This window comes from Calonectris borealis, chromosome 4 (genome assembly GCF_964195595.1).
Source record: "Calonectris borealis chromosome 4, bCalBor7.hap1.2, whole genome shotgun sequence".
NCBI lineage: Eukaryota > Metazoa > Chordata > Aves > Procellariiformes > Procellariidae > Calonectris > Calonectris borealis.
Genome location: NC_134315.1, coordinates 7,947,712 through 7,968,165, shown reverse-complemented (window position 1 = coordinate 7,968,165; position 20,454 = coordinate 7,947,712). Strand labels below are relative to the sequence as shown.

The 20,454-nt window shown below is 40.9% G+C and overlaps 1 protein-coding gene across 11 annotated transcripts in view; it reads left to right on the top strand.

Annotated features, from left to right (window-relative positions):
* The window catches only part of CTBP1 (C-terminal binding protein 1), a 251,247-nt gene that overhangs the window by 85,023 nt on the left and 145,770 nt on the right, over positions 1-20,454 (top strand). Inside the window, exon 1 of one of the 11 annotated variants that reach the window (XM_075148522.1) lies at positions 8,010-8,048. The exons of 8 other annotated variants lie outside the window; for them this stretch is intronic. Coding sequence is in view for 2 of the 3 variants with exons in the window: in XM_075148508.1 (XP_075004609.1) it covers positions 8,042-8,048 (7 nt within the window). In the remaining variant the exon portion in view is untranslated. Of the gene's footprint in view, positions 1-8,009; positions 8,049-20,454 lie in introns of those variants that run through there. 2 more of the 11 variants (XM_075148508.1, XM_075148509.1) reach the window with 2 other exon arrangements.

Sequence of the window (20,454 nt, the reverse complement as noted above, 5' to 3'; positions counted from 1 at the left end):
GAAGGACTGGAAGAGTAGGAAAAAAGTCCATCTCCTTCCGTTAAAGAAGCAATAATTAATAAATATATATGTAAAAAAACCCAAATCTTTCCTCATGTATGTAGAGCTGCGGTGAGCAGGTAGGCAAGTGAAATGTGGTGTGTTGACCTTCTTGTGAGCAAATAGTGAAGCTCAGGAGCGTTTTCAATTGAGATGTTAATGCTTAAGATCATGCAGGTTTTTTAATCAACTGGTAGTTTCTTTCCAAGTCAAAACAATAGCTGAAACCAAAACAATGTCAGCTCTGCAGTTAATTTATTACGGGATTATGATAGATCTGAAATGTTATCTTCAGACTATTATTAACTGTTAATTGACATTTAATTCTACTTAGTTTTAATATAAACACTTTTCTGTTAAGAGTTTGTTTTGCAGAACAAAGGGAAAAGCGTATTTGTATACATACACACACAGAGGCAGTTTAGTGATGTCTGATCTAATACTACATCAAGGGGAAACAGCTGTGATTTAATGAGCACAAAGCTAACTGAAGTTCATAACTAGGACTGTGCTATTGATGTTGTTGGAAGGATTTAAGAAAAATCTTCTCGCCCCGCATGTGACCAGAATTTAACCGCTGAAGTAGATTGTGCCAGGAAAGAGGGTTGTGTCTGCAAAACTTCAGAGCTGGGTCTTTGAGTTCTGTGTAATTGTGTAATTAAAATACAACATTTCATTGAACACGCCTCAGCAGAGGTCCTAAAGCTACCTGACAGCTCTCTGCAGAAATCCCACCCTTTTGGCGATAAGGACGTGGGCACGCTGGCCTGCTCAAGCCGAGGGTCTTCTCCTCCGGAGAGGCGGTGGGCTCATCGCGCCGTGACTGCCCGCAGACCTGCGGCTCTTGGGTCCAACGCCTCCGGGGCGGTCTTGAACTGCTTTAACGATACTGTGTGATTTAATGATAATGTTTGATTGTTCTAGGGATAGGGAGACAGGCACAGGCAAAGACTCTGGTTTGATGCCTTGGTATTGGCAGTGCTTCTAAAAATGGTTAAACCTACTTAATTTTTTTTTTTTTTGGCAGAACCATGTTTTTTTAAGAGGTTCTGAAGACTCCGGCGTGCCGAAGGCAGCCGTGCGGTGCAGCCTCTTGCACCTCCCCAGAGGAGTCTTCACTCTTCATTTCTAAACGACCGCCGTGTTTCGAAATCCAGACATTATTTCTTGTTCCAAAAAAAAAAAAAAAAAAAAAGCTTCAGCTCAGCACTTACAAGTGTTGTGTATTTTATGGAATACTAAGGAGCTTATTGTGAGTTAATTCAAGGCTCATAAAAATTACTACTTACTGCTATCAAGAATTACAGGCTTCTACCTTATGAGCTACCAGAAGTGAAGAAACAAGCTAAGGTTTGGTTTTTGCCTGCCTCTTGAAGGTCGGTGAGACCTTGTTGTTGGAGTAAAGCATCCACAAAGCGTGAGTGTGTGTGTGTGACTCCAACCACAGAGGCCAATTCCTCAGTACGCACCCGGTGTTGTTAAAGACCTTGAGCCAGAACATGTTACTCACAACCATCTGTTGAATAATGATGTTGTGGATCCTTGTGTAAGCAACCGTAGGCACAATTTCATTCTATGTATCTTAACTCTTAGCCTAAAGAAGAACCAGAAAGCAGAGTGGTTGCAGCTGGAAAACTGAGCTAAAGAAGAATTATTTCTTCCTGCATAAATTCACTGGCAGGTGTTGTTCAAAATGAAATAATATTTTTCTAAAAGGTGTGGTATGCAGGAGAGGTTACCGGTGGACTATTGAGCCTGACTTGCTTAATGTGGATCACCTGTGCTAATGACAAAATTGGAAAGCATCCTAAATATAGAAGAGAATCAGGATATTGTACAGAAATAACTGAGATGTCATTGAAAACTGGGCTAAAAGAAGTGGAATCAAATTCAAAATGCAAAATCGAAGGTCATATCTTCTAAGTGAGTAATAGCAGAGTTTTGTAAAATAGGAACTTGCAACAAGATCCTCACTATAGATAAATAGTACTTGGATGATCATGCGATGTGCTTTAGCAGTCCCTGTGATATGCATAAAAACAAGTGAACAGAATTTTCTGCTCTATCAGTGTGAGTTCATCATTTCTGAACAGTTTAACGAGTGAGGTGAAGAGATTATCATGTAAGAGGGAGACGTGAGGAGTGTAGAGTATTCATCCTTAGAGAGATACCGTATGGAGCAAAAGTAAAAGAACTGAAAGCCAATGGCTACAGAAGAAAAAATGGTACCAACAAATGCTGAATAAATTGAGGCTGAATGCTGGAAGAGGATTCCTGATGGGCAGAGCACTCAAAGGTCCCCCCCAGCTTTCCAAGGAGAGGGGTGGCAAAAAAATGCAGGGGTTTCCTTAATAAGGAAGTTCAAGTTCATGAAAGGAATTATTTTGTATAGCTCCTATAACATCCCAAGGGAAATCCTTCTCAGACCTGTGCTACTAAGAAATGTGTTACACCAGTAGCACTTCTAATGCTTTATTCAAACTATTTTCTTTATCTGGGAAAAGTGTGGCTGTTCACAACTATTACATCTTTGAGACAACCTGCTCTTGGAGTAAAAGCCTGTTGTCATAAATGTTGTGATACAAGTACATTGATATATAGGCTAAACGTGTAATATATATTTAACTAACGCGTTAAATATGTCACCACAATAGAATATACAAATATCCTTCAAAAGGAGCTCAAAAGCTCCAAAACAAAACTTGAGGGAGGAAAATTTAGGAGGAAGTAGATGGGCTACAGATACTCATTTCTAGATGGTTGTCATATTAGTGGCTGATCTGAGAAAGCTGATAAATTCTTAAAAGCCTATTTTAGATTTTAGTACAGTATCAACTGTTTTCTTAAATTCCTTATGGTCTTAAAATTACACCCATGAAACATCAGCTATGTTTACCAAAATATTTTCAAATTTAGATGAGGGTTGCAACACAGGGAGGTAGTTCAAAGAAGGAAGCATATATCTGGTGTTGACAGTTTTGCAAAATGATGTGAATGTGCATGCACAATATTCAGAATTTTCACTGTAAGTAAAAAAAATAGAACTTTACTCTTCCAAAAAAAACCCACCCCAAACCCCAACCCTATCATTATAACAGATTTTGACTTTAAAAATAGCATTTGTTCTTGCGCTTTAAATCGGAAAGTATCGAGGCTTTTTGTTGTAGCAATATATTCTATCACCATTGAAAACCAGCATGGAAAAAGACAACTGTAATGGGTTGCCACCTTTTTTTTAAGTTTCTGTGTAGAACCTAGATCTCTGGGAATCTGGGAGTTTTAAGCTCTATAAGAGTGCAAAGAATAATAAGAAATGCTTAAATAAAAAATAATAACCTGAGTTCATTGTTGTATAATGTTCACTGCATAAAGGATGCTGTAAATTTGATATTTTAGTAAGTGAGTAAAAGAAATGTTCAGATCACTGAGCGTATAGAGATTGCCTAGCCCCCGCCCCAAACCTGCCCATGGTGCTACCTCCTGTATAACCTCCCTTCCCTCACCCAACAGGCTCTGGTACGTAAATGTCTGAATGTAAAGCCATGCAGGTAGGACCAGAGGCTCTGAAGAGCCATGGGAGTTAAAACAGTGCCCTTAAAGTAGTGCTTCTGTTAAAGATCTGCAGTGTTATCCCATGTCTAAGATGAATATCTGGATAATGGGATGCATGAACAAGAGAAACACAGCTCTCTGTTTGAGAGGCAGCACTTCACAGCTTGATAGAGATTTAGCAGAAGCGTTGGTTCTTTGGAGAAATGGTGGTCCTACCAAGACCTCTAGCGAAGCCTCCTTTCTGAACATGGAAAGTGTTTGCCTTGTAGGAATGGTTAAATTTTAATTTGGTTTTCATTTAAGATATTCAACAATTCTGTTTTTTCCAAGAAAAGAATGAGGTGACTTGGTCTTTAAGTATTTCAGTAAATGATTATTGAACTGGATCAGACCGTAAGCACCATCTGGCCCAATGTCCTGTACCCCACAGCAGCCAAGAACAGGCCAACTACATACGCTATTTCTAATACTTCCAGTCTTCTGGTATTTTCAGGGTATGGACTTCTGAACCTGATGCAGCCTTTGTGTTGCACTCAGTGCTATATATAATTTTTTTTTTCTCCCCTCTGGGAGCACGGCTGGTGCTCCTTTTGAGTCCTTTGAACTTAGATGTCTGCGTTCTTGTCTAGGAAGGAGGAAGGTTTATTAGAAGAAGATGCACCAGGATCAAGTGACTGGTACCATACCGATAAAAAGCAGTAGTGGGCATTTTTGACCACTGGAATGGCTATCTAGGATAGAAACGTTGTCATTCTGGGCGATAACTGGGTGATAAGGTAAAGACATCCTGGTATACTTGATTGTAATACTTAACACTATGCATGCAGATACATTTTGGAATAGACTAAGTAGGTATACATATATGCATGTATGCAGTCTTAATATCAGGGTTAAATTTGCGTAATTATAGCTTATAATTTGTCTGCGTTGCAGCTATTTTTGAAAGTTAAATAATTGTTGATAGGAGGGAGTGGTAACTTATGGCAAGAGAAACTGCTCTCGCCTCATCTTGTCTTGAGGGTGGTAGGTGTAATTCTGAAGCTGGTCCTCTGCTGCTTCTCTAAAATATGCATTGCTGCTATCTGTAGTCACGTTTTGGTGACTGAAAAGATTCATAGCAGGGTGGGTATTTTCTTAGTAAATGAAATTATCACCATACAGAAAATTTGAAAAATATTGAAATAAATGGTGGTTTGTAAGTGGGAATATTTAGGTATATTTTCCAGATAAAGACATTTCATTCTGAAAGAAAATAACATTTTATAATAAATTCCCAGTTGCTAATAATATGCCAGAGAATAGATTTTTTTTTTTTTTTTTAAACTGATCCATGTTGCCATAGTTAGGGAAGACAGCAGCTTATCTAAGTAGTAAGCCATTTTTAAGGTACCATGTCTATTAATTTAACAATGTTTTAAAAATGATTAGATTGAAATGTGGATATGGCCTTTGAGAAGATGAATGTCATGAGAAAGAGCTGATAGAATTGTAATTTCAAATATGTTCCTGTTTATATATTTAATATATTATTAAATGTCATTTGTTTAAAAAAGGAATTCAATTCATAATGGATCCAGTATAAACAAATATTGTTTTTATATTACTTAGGCTCTATTTGATTTTTGTTTCATGACAGCATTTCAGAATTAAGATTCCATTATTTATTAGCTAGAAAGAAGGACGGGAAAGACCTCGTATCATGTGTTTAGCTAGGAGGTTCATGGAAGTTCTGAAAGTGGCTAAACGTTACGGACGTAAAATACTCACTGACTCACTGAAGCATTGCAAGTATGAAAGTACGCTTCCAGGAACTGCTGGAAGAAATATTAGAAGAATAGAAAGAAGAAATATTTGGAACACCTGACAAGGCTTCAATCATGTGAAGACTGCCTGAGAGTACCATGTATCTGGCATTACAGAGGATTAAAACTTATTTTAGGACAGCCTTCTAACGCTGTTGATATGGCATAGTTAGCCTGCAGAGACGGAGTACTAAGGAGTTTCAGGAACTAATAATTGTAAACTTCAATAAACAGGATCTCAGTATTTTAAATACTTTGTTTAGGACATGTTTTAAAGCTGTATAGCAGTAACCTAACCAGGATAATGGAGACTAACTTAGGATGTGCCTAAGAGCATTCTTCCCAGAAGTGTAAAGCCTTTGCCGTAAGAGATGCTCCATCTTCCTCCCTGGGGAAGGAATGACTTCTCCCATACCTTTACAGGAGGTTGGAAAAGCTCTTCTTAGCATTTCTCAGTAGTGGAAAATATTCACGCAGGAAAATACTTAACCACGTGTAGCTTCAGACCTTCAAGTCCAATGGGATTCACTGTATTCCTAAGTTCAAGCAAATACTTAAAGTTACTCAGCAGGCACAAAGTTTTGATAAACAATGTCCATCTAGCAGGTAAGACACTTGCCTTCATGTATGTAAGTAAAATTTTCATCATCCTAATTGTACTAGAAATCTTTGTGTACTCCAATAATGACAACTGCTGAAGTCTGACTAGTTAAGGAATTAATTTGCTGTAAATACTCCCCCATGTAGGTAATCTGTTTTTAATACTTTTAACACCAAAATCAGCAACATATTTGAAGGAATAAATTACAAAGCAAGAAGTCTAGAAAGTAATTATTACGGATATGGTAGCGAATTCTCTAACCACCACTTCAATGATTTTTTTTTTCTTTGTTACTTTCGGTTAGGCTTTATAAAACATGTTTATAGACTATGTCAGCAATGTTCTTCCTCAGTTGCTGTTGCAAAGACCATTTTTGCAGTTTATCACAAAATGCCAGATTTGCTCAGCATGTAATTTAATCTTATGCTTGGAAGCATCCACATTGCTTGGTTATCATGAAATTATTCTTTAATAAAAATGTATGCTTTGTGATCTATATTTTATTAATTTGGTGAGTCAGTTTATCGATTGTTGCAGATGCCATGAATGTATAATTTGTCACAGTTATCGGTTGCCTGTCAGCAGTTCATAGCACCACAGAGTTCTTGGCTCTTGGGGCACCTTAGAAATAAGTCTTTCTTGATCTGCAAAAGAAAAGCTTTCTCCTTTAAATTATCATCAGGACTTGGGTTGGTATCAGGTTTATCTCTTCACGGTGCGTATTATCCTGTATTAGCCAAACGCTATGAACAAATGAACAACACGGCCTGTTCAGGCAAGAGTTTTCAACAAATAATGATTTAGTGATTTTAAATGCTGGGCATGAGGTCAGAAGGAGCACAACATTAGAAATGGGAGGTGCAGATTTTCTCACTATTTTAGTTCACTCTAAACTTAGGAATTATTAGGGTCACTAGACTGGAAAAAAGAAAATTTGGAGCTTTTTTTATCCCCTCTTCTACAGCTGGTAGTTTTCTGCTGTTATATACAGCAGTCATGAGTTTTGTTGATTGAAAAGTTTATTTTTATGAACAAATGTTAATGAATTTCCATTTTTAAAACAATAAGTGTATGCATTCAATGTAATTTTTTCTTCTTTAGTAAAGCAGATATTTCCAAAATTGTTTGACTTAAGAAAATTTACTTTGCTAATAATTTCGCAGTGGTGATACAGCATAAAGCTGTGCGTGCTGAAGTGAAGTTGTGCGGTTGAAACATCTGCTGGTTTCGTTTTGGTATTTTTAAAGGCTGGGTTCGGCGCCCTGGGAGCTTGTTCTGGTCATGCACTGACTTTGTGTATCGTGTTATTAAAAAACAGCGGTGGAAGAGACACTCTTCCGAGCCTCAGATTTTAGCTGGAGTAGGTTGTAGGGTTTTTCATCCCCTTGTCTTTCTGGATTCTCTAAAATATTACTTTCTGGTGCTTAGTAGCAATCGGTGTTGATTTACGCAGGGGCATTTTTTCATGCTTAGCGGAACAAGTTCCCTGGGGGCTCCCGAAGTTGTTGGTCTGTACGATGTATGTTTCAGTGGGGGGTTACATAAAAAAATCTGGAAAAAGTCGTGCCGTACCCACCCTCCCTTTAAAAAAAAAAAAAAAAAAAAAAAAAAAGGAAAAACGGGAGGAGTGGGGAAAAAGGGTAAAAAAAGAGAGAGAAAAAGAAAAAATAAAAACCGGCGGGTGGTGGAGAAGAGGGCAGAGCTGGGTCGCGGTCCCGACCCCCGCGCCGGCTCCCGACCCCCGCGCCGGCTCCCGACCCCCGCGCCGGCTCCCGACCCCCGCGCCGGCTCCCGACCCCCGCGCCGGCTCCCGACCCCCGCGCCGGCTCCCGCAGCACCTTCCCCACCTCCGCGGCCGCGCTCCGCCCCGCCCCCCGCCGCCGGCCGGGTAATGAGGTGCGCTGGGATTGGCGGAGGGCCGGCGGCGGGCGGCCGCCATTGGTTGCGGGCGGGCGGCTCTCCGCCCCGATTGGTCGCGCCCGCCTGCCCCGTATTTTCAGCGGCGGCGGCGGCGGCGGCATATTCCGGTGGGGAGCCGGCGGCGGGGATGCAAGGTGGGTGATGGGTCCCCGTCCCTGCCCGGCCGCGGCGGGCAGTCGGTGCCCCCCGGCCCTGCGCAGCCTCCTGAGGCCCCATCGGGTGATTGATCTTATTTTTATTTAATAATGATCCCATTATTTTATTTCCCCCTCTGGCGGCGCGGTGGGCGGGGTGCTGCGCCCCCGGGCTGCGCCAGCGCGCAGCGGTGCGGTGGGGCCGGGGCAGCCGCGGCCGCCGGGGAGCGCCGCCTCCTGCAGCGCCGGGCGCCCGGCCGGAGCGCCCAGCCCCTGCCCGCCGGCGCGCCCCTCCGTTCCCGTCGTCGGGGGGGGGGGGGCTTTGGGGGGGAAGGGGCTCTTTGTGCGTGGGTGGAGGGTGGGCGTGCGTGCCCGTGTCCGTGCGGGGGGCGCAGAGGCTCAGCAGAAGTTCGCGCAGCCAGCGCCGCCGGGACGGGTTTAGGATGTGAGATGCCTCCAGAGCGGTCGGGGCCGGTGGGGGTATTTAAAAACCGTCGTTACCGCCGCCGCCCGGCAGAGCCCGGCCCTGGGGGCCGGCGGGGCTCTGGGGCGGTGAAGCCCTCCCCCGGCCGGCGGGTGCTGCGCCGGTTCGGGCCGGAGCGAACTTTCCGAACGCGGAGTTTGCGCTGCGGGTTATCTCCAGGTTTAAAATTGAGGTTTGCGTGTGTTGGATGGCAGAAAGTAAATCAGAAGGGTCCCTGCTGAAAATCCTGGATCCTTCCCATAAGTTATTTCTGCGGATTTGCTACATATTAAATTACTGTTTCCCCGTCAGTCTGAGATTATAGCTAATTGGAAATGGGCGTGATTGTCTGTTGTTATCTAAACGTGTTTTGTTTGGTTTAAATTTAAAATAACAAATACGAAGTTAAGCACCCTCCATTTTTATCTTGTCTTGTAAATCTGTTACATGGTTCAGGGACAAATTCAGCTCCATATTATTTTGTAACGTATCTAATCTCATCTCTTTTTCATGAGGCATTTTACAGTCAACTGTATTTATTGTATTTCTTATGTATGTTTCATCTCATACTAAAACTGCATCCACCTTTTTAAGTTCTGAGTTTCCTAGTGCTTTTCATGGCAAAGGTTATTTCTGATTGAGATATGTTTTAAGACAGAAAAATCTTCTGACAGATTTTGCAACTTTTCTCTGTGGCATTTTCTCTGAGTAACATTGCAGTTACGACTGGGTTGCGTGCTTTCTGTGCCATCTAGTAGTTAGCTAGAAATTTAAATATACTCTGTATCATCCCCAGCTGGAGGCAGTACTTGAAATTGTAGTGTATTTGCATGATCATTTCTGTGATATAAGTGAACAGTGGAAATTTTAGATACAGATACCTGATTTAAGCAGGTTAAAAATCAATGCCTGAATGTTTCTTTCGAATAAAATTGCCACTGAACCTTTAAGGTGCCCTATATAGAAACTTGGGTTAAAATCAGTGGTGCCGTCAGTGAAGTCAGCATGATCTACACCTGAGTTTGCTCACGGTGCTCTTAACCCCTTGTTGTGTGTCGTAGAGGCAGAAGGATGCTTGTGGGTCCTGCTCTATTGCTAGGCCTGAAAACTTCATTTTTTGTTGCTAGCCTGAAGCCGTAGGAAGCAATAGAGGTTTTTCTGGGGAGCAACAGAAGAATTTCAGTCTGGCCCCGCAGAGCAGGAGCAGCCCTTGCGCCTCTGGGGCGTGGGAAGCAGATGGAGGAGCCGCGCTGCTGCAGGTTACTGGGTCCTTGCCTCTTGCCTGTGCACCCATGGGTGCACAGGCAGCCTGACCGCCGAGAGGGACTGCGCCAGCGTGATCCTCTTTGTAAAACATAATGGTGAATGGAGACGGCACCTGTGGCACCACCGGTGATTTGTCAGCTCCTAGAAAAAATGGGACATACCTGCAGTTTTATGATTATCTACCCAAATCACTTAGATAGTCTAAAATGATAAATATCCAGGGAGTTTAAATTGAATTTAACAGTGTATTGTATTCAAATGATTGTGAATACTTGAGTATATGAGAAATGCAGATAGCTACATATATTTTTTTGTATTATGAAGTAAGTACTATTTATTGATACAAGTGATATGTACTTTTAAAATGAAGCTAGCTACAGTTCAGTAACTACTGTTTAAAAGTAGAAATATCCATGCGTACATTTTATTTCTTTTGGTTTCATTACATAATGGCATGCATAATTTTCATATTTTGTATAAACTTTTCCAGAGCATCCTGAGAAAACAGACAGAATAATATCTATGCCTGGTTGATACCTACTGAGACTTCTTTAGCGTAAATAGCAAATTCTGATTTCTAATGGTGTGTAAACAAACGGCAGCCAGGCTGGCAGGCGTTGCCTGCTTGCGGTGGTAGCAGAAATATGAAGGATGACGTGAGTACTGCAGAACTGAATTACCCCTCCACGTCTCCTGCTTGTGTTCTCACCCAGACAGGTGAGAGGGAGCAGCCGAAGTCTTTTTTCTCCCTTTCGCGCAGTACCAGGTTGCTGATCTGGTACCGCGTACAGATCCAGTGGCCCCACAGAGCTGAAGAAAACCTTGTTGTTTCTTACTCTTGCATTTAAATTACTAAATGTTAGTAAGCGTAAACCATTACCTAAAGGAGATGCGTATTATTAAAAAAACTCTTTTCCAAATATAAATAGATAATAAACTCGTAATAAATATTTTTCTAAACAACAAAACATAAAAAAAAAATCAGAGTAGAAAAAGTAAAACTCAATTAGTTGTTTTTATGTTTCCCCCCCCCCCCCCAAATTATATGAGTTGGACAACAATTTAGACTCCAGTATATGGAAGAAGATTCATATGGATACAATGAATCTGCTATGAATAGATTACTGGCGGATCAGCATCAGTAAACGCATAAATCATAAATTTATTAAAAATTAGTCTCTGCATTACCTATCTTTTACCTACCTATGTGTCTGAAGGAAGGGATCAAAGTTTTAGCAGGTATCGTTTAGTTGTTTTGTTGCTGTGTTTTGGTTTTTTCCTTTGTTGTGACCTTGTTGGATGGAGAGAGAACATTTCCTTGGTAAAGTGTGAGGGATTATTGACTTCTTTAAGGTGGTAGTTTCTGTCTGATAGCCATGCGACTTACTGTAGCACTTTTCCCTGAGAGCAGCAATGTTTATTTCAAAAGTATAAATATTTCATATTTAAACACATGCAGTTTTAGATTGGAAAACTTTTAATGACAATTGCATGGCATGTTTGTTTTTAAATGGTTATTTTGAATGACGGCAGCAAAATTAATTTGTGGTTTTTAAAGATCTGTGATTTTTCTATCTGTTATTTAATAGAGCTGTAATGTTATCGCTGAGCGCTGCCAGTTCAGTATAAAGTGCGATGTGTAACATTTTCTGGTAGTAGAGTTGCTCTAAGTGGAGAAATAATTTAAGCGGTACAAGGATTTTTATAGCCCTCTTGTCACAATTAACAGTGTTTATGAAATATGAATTTACACAACATCTGCCTTTCGGGGCCGACGTTCCCGCCGGAGCCCGCTCGCTGCGCAGACTAGCAGCGTCGTGTCTAAAGCATCATGGCAGGGCAGGACGGACTGGAGCCTGCGTGGTGGATGGGCGACCAGGGCAGTGAAATGGTTCACTTGATATATATTGTTGGTAAACCTGTGCAGGAAAAGCAGATGTTTTTAAGTATAAAACCTTCTTTCGGTTTCATTTTAGGAGGGTGACTTGCTCAGGCGCAGCAAGGTCCCTGACCCGTAACTGGCTCATCCCGTTCTCGCTCCCTGCGGTCTCTCCTCGTCCCCCTAATTCCTGAGCTAGTACGTAGGCAAAAAGGGTGGTACGTGTGGTGGGATTTGGCGTCTGGCACACACCGTTGCAATTTCTTTTGGAGAGAACAGCACTCTATTTCCTGAAGATGAGGACTTGCAATGAGATGGGTGAATCCAGCTGGACCTTGCAAGTTGTGGGGTTCATCACCAAAGCGACAGGTTGTCTCCTGGAGACCCTCCTCCTCTACATGCCTATTAGTGGTCACCCCCTTAACGGAGGCTAGGGCTTTAGGCAGAAGGGGAGAGCTGGCATTTTATATGGTTACATCTGCCAAATTTGTCTCGTCATGGACCACTGTGTCTTTTACTGTTTTATTTTCCTCCAACGCTTGGTGTTCTGCCTCTCGCCCCTCCCAGGAAAGCTCAGAGATGGTCATTAATGTTTAACCGGTGAAATTTTTGTAAGCATCGCAGCAAAGGCAAATTTACAGGAGAACAAAGTAACCTGAGAGATATTGATGCTCGTCCTCGGTAAGGGATGGTTTGGTGCTTTATGAAAGATGCGGCTTCCCATCATGGGCCAACTTGGGGCACAAGCAGCTTTTCATACCAGTGAAAAGTGGGCACAATGGTGAGAGACTGTGAAAAACCTTAAAAATAATTCTGTACCTCTCCTCCCACTTTTCATACCTCACCTACCTTGACTAATAAACATTTCAGATCTGGCACCGTCCCTCAGGGCAGAAACTGTGTAATGTGTAAGGTCTCAACCTAGCTGGCACGTTGGGATATGCAATATTCAGTATATGGAAATTGTTCTGAAACATTCACAGTAAGCGCTGTTGGCACAACATCGTGCAGATTTTGAGGCACAATATTAAGAAATGAGTACTCAAACCAAAGGTTGTACAACTTGGAAAGTCTGGTGTGACGATTCGGTTGGGCTGTGGAAGCGATCTAAATGCTTACGGCTATTTTTGCCATCGTTATTCACGGCAAAATAATTGAGGCCATTCATAAAGCAAGCTATGTTGTCGTGAAGAATAGCAGTAAAGTGTGCTGTGCATTACCTTTACATCTGAGTTTTGGAAGATGAAGTAAAGATAAGACCAAGTGTTATATCTTGGTGACACCATCCAGCAAAACCTCCTCGTTCTTGTGCAGATATTTAGTCCAGCCCTTCTGCTGCTGCCTCCCGAGGCTTTACTGCTAATTGTTCTCTTACTGGTATTTGCAAATTATTATGATTGCTAGGTCAGAGTGAAAAATTATGTGCAACAGGTAGTTGTTATAGTGGAGATCAATCGTATTATCTTAGAGCTAGTTTAATCAAGTGAAGGAAAGAGTCCAAACTAGTTAATTATCTCTTCTTTGGGTTATCCTTCTATAAAATGGGAATAATCATCATCATAAAAGGTGCTTTAGGACTTATTAAATATTTCTGAAGCACTTAGAAATCATAGTTAAAAAAATAATTGCCTAGTAAATTGTCTACTTAATAAAATATAAAAAATAAAGGATCTAGAGTATATTAGGCTTCATAATCATTTAAATAGATGCATGTAGTTTATTTACCTACTCAGTGGGAACTAACCACCATTGAAAGCAAATAGTTCTTTAGGAGAACTATATTTGCAAAATGAAATTATTTAAATCAAGGTTTCCAGTTCACTAGTTTAAATTACTTTTACATTTATGATTTAGGCTTTGATTTAAATCATACTTTGTACTGTTAATGTTCAAAATTTATCATCAACACTGAAGCTGTGAACACAAAAGACGTTCTTGGCAAGACTTGCAGAATGTAATGTCAGTATATTTCTTTGGAATACTAAAAATTTAGAAAACAAAACCTTCCTCTCGGCACTTACCACATTTGATATCTGGGGGGAAAAAACCAAAACAAGCTGCAAACGATTGTAGTTTAGTCAACAGACTAATGGGTGGCCGTTCCAGTGGCCTTAACACAGGAATGAGACGGCTGGGTAGAGGTGCTGCCAGCACGTGGCTTTGTGGTCATCGGCCCTTTCAGAATCGGAGGAATATTTATAAAGATTTTCTTGAATAAATAACATCAATCTCTTCATCGAATATAAAAGGACTGATAATGTTTGCCATTGCTTTTGTTGATTAGGAGTAATACCAAGAAAGAAACTTGTTCTGCATTACCAGCAGAAATACTGCGGAGTCAAAAGGACTTCCTACAGCTTTTTATTCGTTTATTGTTCTGCCTAGCAATTAGATAAACAAAACCTCTTTAGATTGTCTTTGAGCTTGACAGATTGGCATTTGTTTTTTCTCTCTGTTTAAAAAAAAAAAAACCAAAACGACCAAACAGCAAGCTGAGATTTTCTTCAGTCAGGAAGGAAGTTCAGACCAAAGTTTCCAGAATTTGTGACTCTTATTCTTGTGTTACCACAGCTGGGAATATGAAGGGGAAGGTGTGCGCCTCAGATGAAAATTGTGTGCAGCCTTGCACAGCTTGCTTTGTAAATCCTCAAACCAGCTCTGCTTCCTGGCAGTCGTACACAGATCCCGGTGCAGCCGCGGCGCTGCGTGGTCCCGGGGATGTAGGGGATGCTCAGGCGAGCGCGTTGGGAACACGGTGCACTTACCTCTTCTGCTTGATCTCCTTAGGATGGTGAAGGGGGATGGCTTTCTCCTGGCTCTTTTGGACCGCTCACTGTTTTCATGGGACCCATATATACTCAAAGACTTCCCAAAATTAAATGCCTGTGAAATTAGGAGCAGAGGAATGGCCCTGGGCAGTGACTTACTAGCCCTTCACTTGCCTTCAGGAAAGGTTGCAAACAGGGATCTGATTTGCACCCGTTAAGAAATGGCGATTTCAGCTTTAAATAATGATGCTTTAAATTGTGATTTGCATTTGTATCTTTAAGGAGTAAATACCAGATTGCATACATAGGTACTATAACTAGTTACATAAAAATTAAAAACCTGCCATTAAATTACTCGGGGGGGGGGGGGAGGGGGAGAAAAATAGTCTAGTAGGCTACCACCGTTTGATGTATGGATACCTAAGCTAAATTTTTAAAAATTCTTAGTATTTCAAAATACTGTAATGTTTCTGTTGAATTGTCCGTATTTCAAATGTAGTTTTGTAGCTTCCTATTCTCATTCTTACTCAGAAAATCTTTAAATAGAATAACCTCTGAGTTGTTACTGTGATATATTGGTACGGCACTTTGAAAACCAAGATCAATAATCATATTTCCTATCCTCTCCAAAAATAAAAAAAAATCCATTATTTGCTGAACTGTTCAAAAATGTTGTTTGGCTCATTTTGTGTGTACCCACTTCAGTGACCAGAATGTCAGTGGAGGTTTTGTTTAAATGTTTTTTTCTTTATTTTTTTCCCCCCACTCCCACCCACACATACACCTGTTCATCTAAGTCTTTTGGGCCAGACATTCGTTTATTTGGTTGGGCTTTATGGCTTTTTTTTTTCCCCCTTCATTCAGTTAACTGCTTGTTGTCAGCAGTTCTGGCACATCCCCTTGTTTCCTGTAGGCTGCCCCTGGAAAAAAGGCTTGTTTCCAATGGCAAAGAGTTAATCTGGCTCGGAGTTGGATTAACTGTTGCGGTAGCTCGTGATAAACATCTGTTGCAATACTCCCAGATGAGAACATTGCTTTCAAAAGTATTTACTGCACATTTTGAACCCATGCACTTTACTTGGGGTTTTATTTTTTTCCCCCCAATTACTAAATTCTTTCGAAAGGACATAAATCCAAAGAGTCCATCTCAGAGACTGTGTTTATTTTATGATACAGAGAAGGAAATGTGATTATTGAGTTATTGTTCATGTGCTAGAGCCCCTGAATATTTCTGACTGGAGCGCAGAAGCGTGTGTGTTCCTTAATAAAAACCAACTGGGGGAGCCGGCTCCTGGGAGCGCTGCCATGTGGGTCAGTGCTCCGCGTGGATTCCTTTGGATGCTGGTCCTCTGCGTATTTTCTTCCTGCTCTGAATTTGGCAAGATAAGACTGGTGGGGAGGAGTGGAGTTTTACTTGGACCTGGAACCCAAGGGTGGGTATATGGTTGGAAGGGTTTGGCCAACGGGACTTGGACTTTGCTGTTGAGGAAACCTTCAGCTATTTCCTTGGAATCTTTTTTTTTTAAGTTTTTAAACTTTTTTTTTTAAAGTTTTTAAATTCTAGATTTAGTGGATCAAATAATGACAGTTTTCCCTACAGCTGGCCTTGGAAGTTAGGTCTTCCAGCCAGCAGCCAGTTCTTACCGTAGCTGAGGATCAGGAGCAAGCAAGTAAAGCAAGCTTCGGGAGGCTTTCCCAAAACATCAACAACCTTCTCCCCCACCCCGCCCAAACCACAAAACCTACCCGTGCTTGGTGGCTCGGGGAAAATTACATCGGAAAACAACATGGAATATCTTAAATGGTGGATGTTTCCCGACAAATCATTTTTCTTTCTTATGCTAATGCTCTTAATGAAATCACGTTCAAAGCATTTTCGCCCGTATTTCTCAGCAGATGAAAAATATTTTGTGCTAAGTTTCCTATACTTAACGTTTCCTACCACTATCAAAGAAGATACCTGAGTACTTTAGATATGTGCCCATCATCACCAGAATTAACTTTCTTTGCATAGTAGTCTAACGAACGTAGATGACGAAGTGGGGGACTACCACACAACAAAGCTACTTGTAATAAAATGCAAGAGTCTGTAATTTTACTTCTTGCTGATTTTTCTTAGGTTGGGTGGAAACACTTGTTCTAGCAATAAAGCTGTAAGAACAGCCGTACCGATGCAGATTGAGCGTGTCTAATTCAATATCCTGTCTCTGATGGTGATCAGCAGCAGGTATCTAGGGAAGGGTACAAGAACAGTGATAAAGCGATAAAATCGAAGGTGAGATTTCTTAGTTAACCAGTTTTATGGTGGTACCAGCATTTTCAGAATCTGCTTCCTAATCATAATACTGAAATGACAGATGTGTGGTACTTAACAGCCTCGGCTTTCTCTTAAGGACCGTGATAGCGATAGGAGGATAAAAGAGGACAAAACCCTGAAAAGTAATGGATAGTACGTAAAATAGAGAGAAATAATGGGATGGACCGGGAAAAAGACAAAAAGGGGCTATAATTACTGCATAGTGTGAAGAAATGGCAGAGAAAGGTTGGCTTGTTACCCAAGAGGCGAGGGCCCCCTTCACCGGAGCTCGCCGAGACCCTGCTCTGACGGGTTCTCAGCCGTCACCTGCGTCACATCACTTGGGCATGGGGAAGAGCAGGGCATGACCAGGACATGGAGAAATAATTGGCCTGAGCCTGGTTCAAGGCAAGAAAGATGGTGGTGGGCAGAAGAGTGAGGTGTGAGAGAAGAAACAGATGGGAAAGGAGAACGGGAGTGATGGGAGTGTCAAAGAAACCGGTAGAAGCTCTGGATTATTCTCTGCCTGTAAACATCTGTCCATTTAAATTAATGAATAAGTGCTGTGTGTGTAGGGAATATCTTCTGCAGGTTTGCACTGAATCCCTTGTAGCATTGCCGTACTTTTCCCAGGCTTCAAGACACCCAGGTTTTATTTTTAGTGCTAGCTTGGGTTCTGTTTTATGGCAAACCTGTTCCAGCTTGCTGCAGTCATTACTACTAAGGCCATCTAAATAGCAACTCGAAAATACTTAAAGCAATGTGAATAGTAATAAATTATTTTGGCTGTGTGTGGATTAAAAGCTACTCCTAGGATGGAGTTGTTCTTGGGTCAGGTTTTTTAATGCTATAGAGCAAAAGCATGATGAACCTTACATTACTGCCATACAGATGTAATGGTGCTGTACTTTAAATAACAGACATGAAGGCGTTGTGACGAGGATATTGTCACTTTAGCGTTCACTTCTTAAAAGTAGATTTTTAGGGAGCTTTTACAAAGGTGTATGGAAAACTGTTATTGACTGCCTGAAGTGAATTCAAGAATAATACCGATGAGGAGGTGTTACAGCAGATGAGGAGGTGTCACAGCGATCTGCCGTCCAAAATAAGTCATATTGCAAGCTCATATCAAACTTGACTATGAAAATTGGGGTTTTATTGTATGTGTCAGAAAGAAGAGAAGGTGATGCATTTCAGTACAAAAGGGCAAAACACATCTTGAATTTAAACACAGTGTACGTGACCCTATGAGCCAAGGGGGTTTGGTACAACCAGAGAAAAGTGGCTGCCTTATGGTGACCTTATAGAAAGGATAGCTTCATCTGTAGGTAAAGATCAGGCAAAGGAAATGTTTCAGCTCGTAGACAAGGTAGGTACAAGATCAAAAAAAATACAGACTGGTCATTAATAAATTAATATTTTGATATATATGTCTATAAATAAACATACTATAAATTAATAGTATTGATAGTATTGTGTATATACAATATTAGAACAAAGTTTCATGTAATTAAAGGAAAAAAATTCAGAAACAGCCTCACAATATAGGAACGGGAGGGACTAAGAAGCACTGTGCATTTCAAGATTGAGCTTCATTTACCTTTTTAAGAGGATTATAGGAAATTGGTGCTTTCTCAGTTCCCCAGAAGGCTCCTCCCAGCCCGGCATTCTCAAATCCAGGGAGCCTGGAGTCTGGTGCTGGTTTTCTCAAATACGTGCTGTGGAGGTGCTTTGATTTACACCGTTGTTCCTGCGGCAGCTGTGGACAGGAGGACAGGAGTGAATTGTGCTCGCTCTTTCTGCCAGGGAAGTTCACCTTTTCTGCTGGTCATCTGTGCTCCTGCAGAACCCCAGTCTTTGTACGCTTCTTATTAGTAAATAAAGTGAAATGCAACTTCCACAATTTCTACTCTCGGTAGGAAACTAGGAGCTCTAACGAGGTGTATATAAAATAAATTTTTTTCAAAATATAATATTCTGGCATATACTTGTTACTCTTACAATGTAGCTTTTTATTAAAAGGTTTATAAAGCTAACGTCAACATTTTGCTTCCCCCCCCCCCCCATCGCAACAATGTTTCTTTTTTTTTTTTTTAAAGATATCATACAAGCCCCTTGGAATAAACAAACATTCTCCAGCTTCAGTCTGGATGCGTTTTTAAACCACACAGAGGAATTTTTTATGGATGGTTTTGTATTTTCTCTTCAGATACGTATCTCCGCATTTGCCTACTGGCTTTCCAAAGTCGTCTCTGAACATCCCAGTGATTTCATTGGCCTGGACAGATAATGGATGTGCTGTGTCTCTATGTTAGATATTTAACATAAAAGAGAATTTACCCTTGAATTTCAACCTTCAGTTAAAGACTTTTACCTTTCCTATATCCTTATAGATTCACATGACTTTCAAAAGAAGATTCCTCCGAATCGAAGAGGAATCTGATGGCACGTTTGCACATTGGTTTGCAGTAACTTTTTACACTCAGACTTTATTACCTTCTATAATTTTGTTGTGGTTTCTTTAGTAAACAGAAATAGTCCTACACTTCTGTTTCTTAAACACCTCTCATACTTGTGCTGAGCTGTTAATGGGTCTGTTAGTATTGTTAAAGTATTAACAGAAGAATAATAATTGCTGTGTTGTAATTGTATCGAGTCTAAAAAAGCATTCTCATAGAATATTAATGAGAGCCCTTTTAGATGTATGAATTATTGTTCTCAGGAAAGAAAATTAAACTACAAAAAAAAAAAAAGTACCATTCTGGAGGAACATAATAATAAAAATCAATAAGCCTTCAATTTGGTCTTTAGCTCCCTTGCTCCTCCTCCCCTAACCCCATTTACGCTTTCTGTAGGTATCGCAGAAATCTGCTCCGCGCCATATGTGCTCCGGTACCTGGGCGCAGCAGGGGGCTGGGAGCTGGGTGCCAGTTTTAACAATGAATTTTCTTTTTCTGTTCATCTCAACCTTAAAATACTTTAACCTTATTTAGTCTTAAAAACTGTGACTATAGAGCTAATATTTTATGCAGCATTGAGAGGAATTGGAAGCACTTTTCATTGCTATGCAAAATGCAGCTGGGGTATGGTGCAGAATTAACAACTCGGAGCTATGCTGTTGAAAATGTGAGCAGTAGTTTATTTTCATTTCTGTCATTAAATATCTTATTACCATCTATTTGTTTTTTCTTTCCTCTCTCCTGCGGTGCAAAAAAAGGGCGATTACTAGAAGGTAGGAATTGTACAACTGCTGGAAACTGCCTTAAAGCAGTGACCTTGGGTTGACCTCTGCAACCGCTGGTGTGAGCCATGGTGTTGTTTTCAGAGCTAAGTTCTTACCTCTGCGATCCTTCTTCTTTCATCAAATCTTGCTCAACTTGATCAAGTTGCCGACTTGCAGGCAAAATCCAAATATAGGAATAATTTAAAAAATTATCTCTCGTAAATATAAAGAAGTGCGTCAGTACATAATAAAACGACAGACGTGTTTCCTGGGACTTGCTTGAGCATTAGAACTTTGCAGTTTATGTAGCGTAATATAATTTTCCTAATGTTTTTGGTAGCAGTTATTTCTAAATAGGCAAATGAGCTGCCGTTGCAATACTTGGCTTTTTGCGGACCCCTTGGTCTGAATGAGAAATACAGAGGGAACTTGAGGTTTGTCGTTTGTTTTGTGAGATTTCGAAGGAGCTTCAGTTTATATTCTAAAACATGTAATTTCCTCTTCAGTCTCC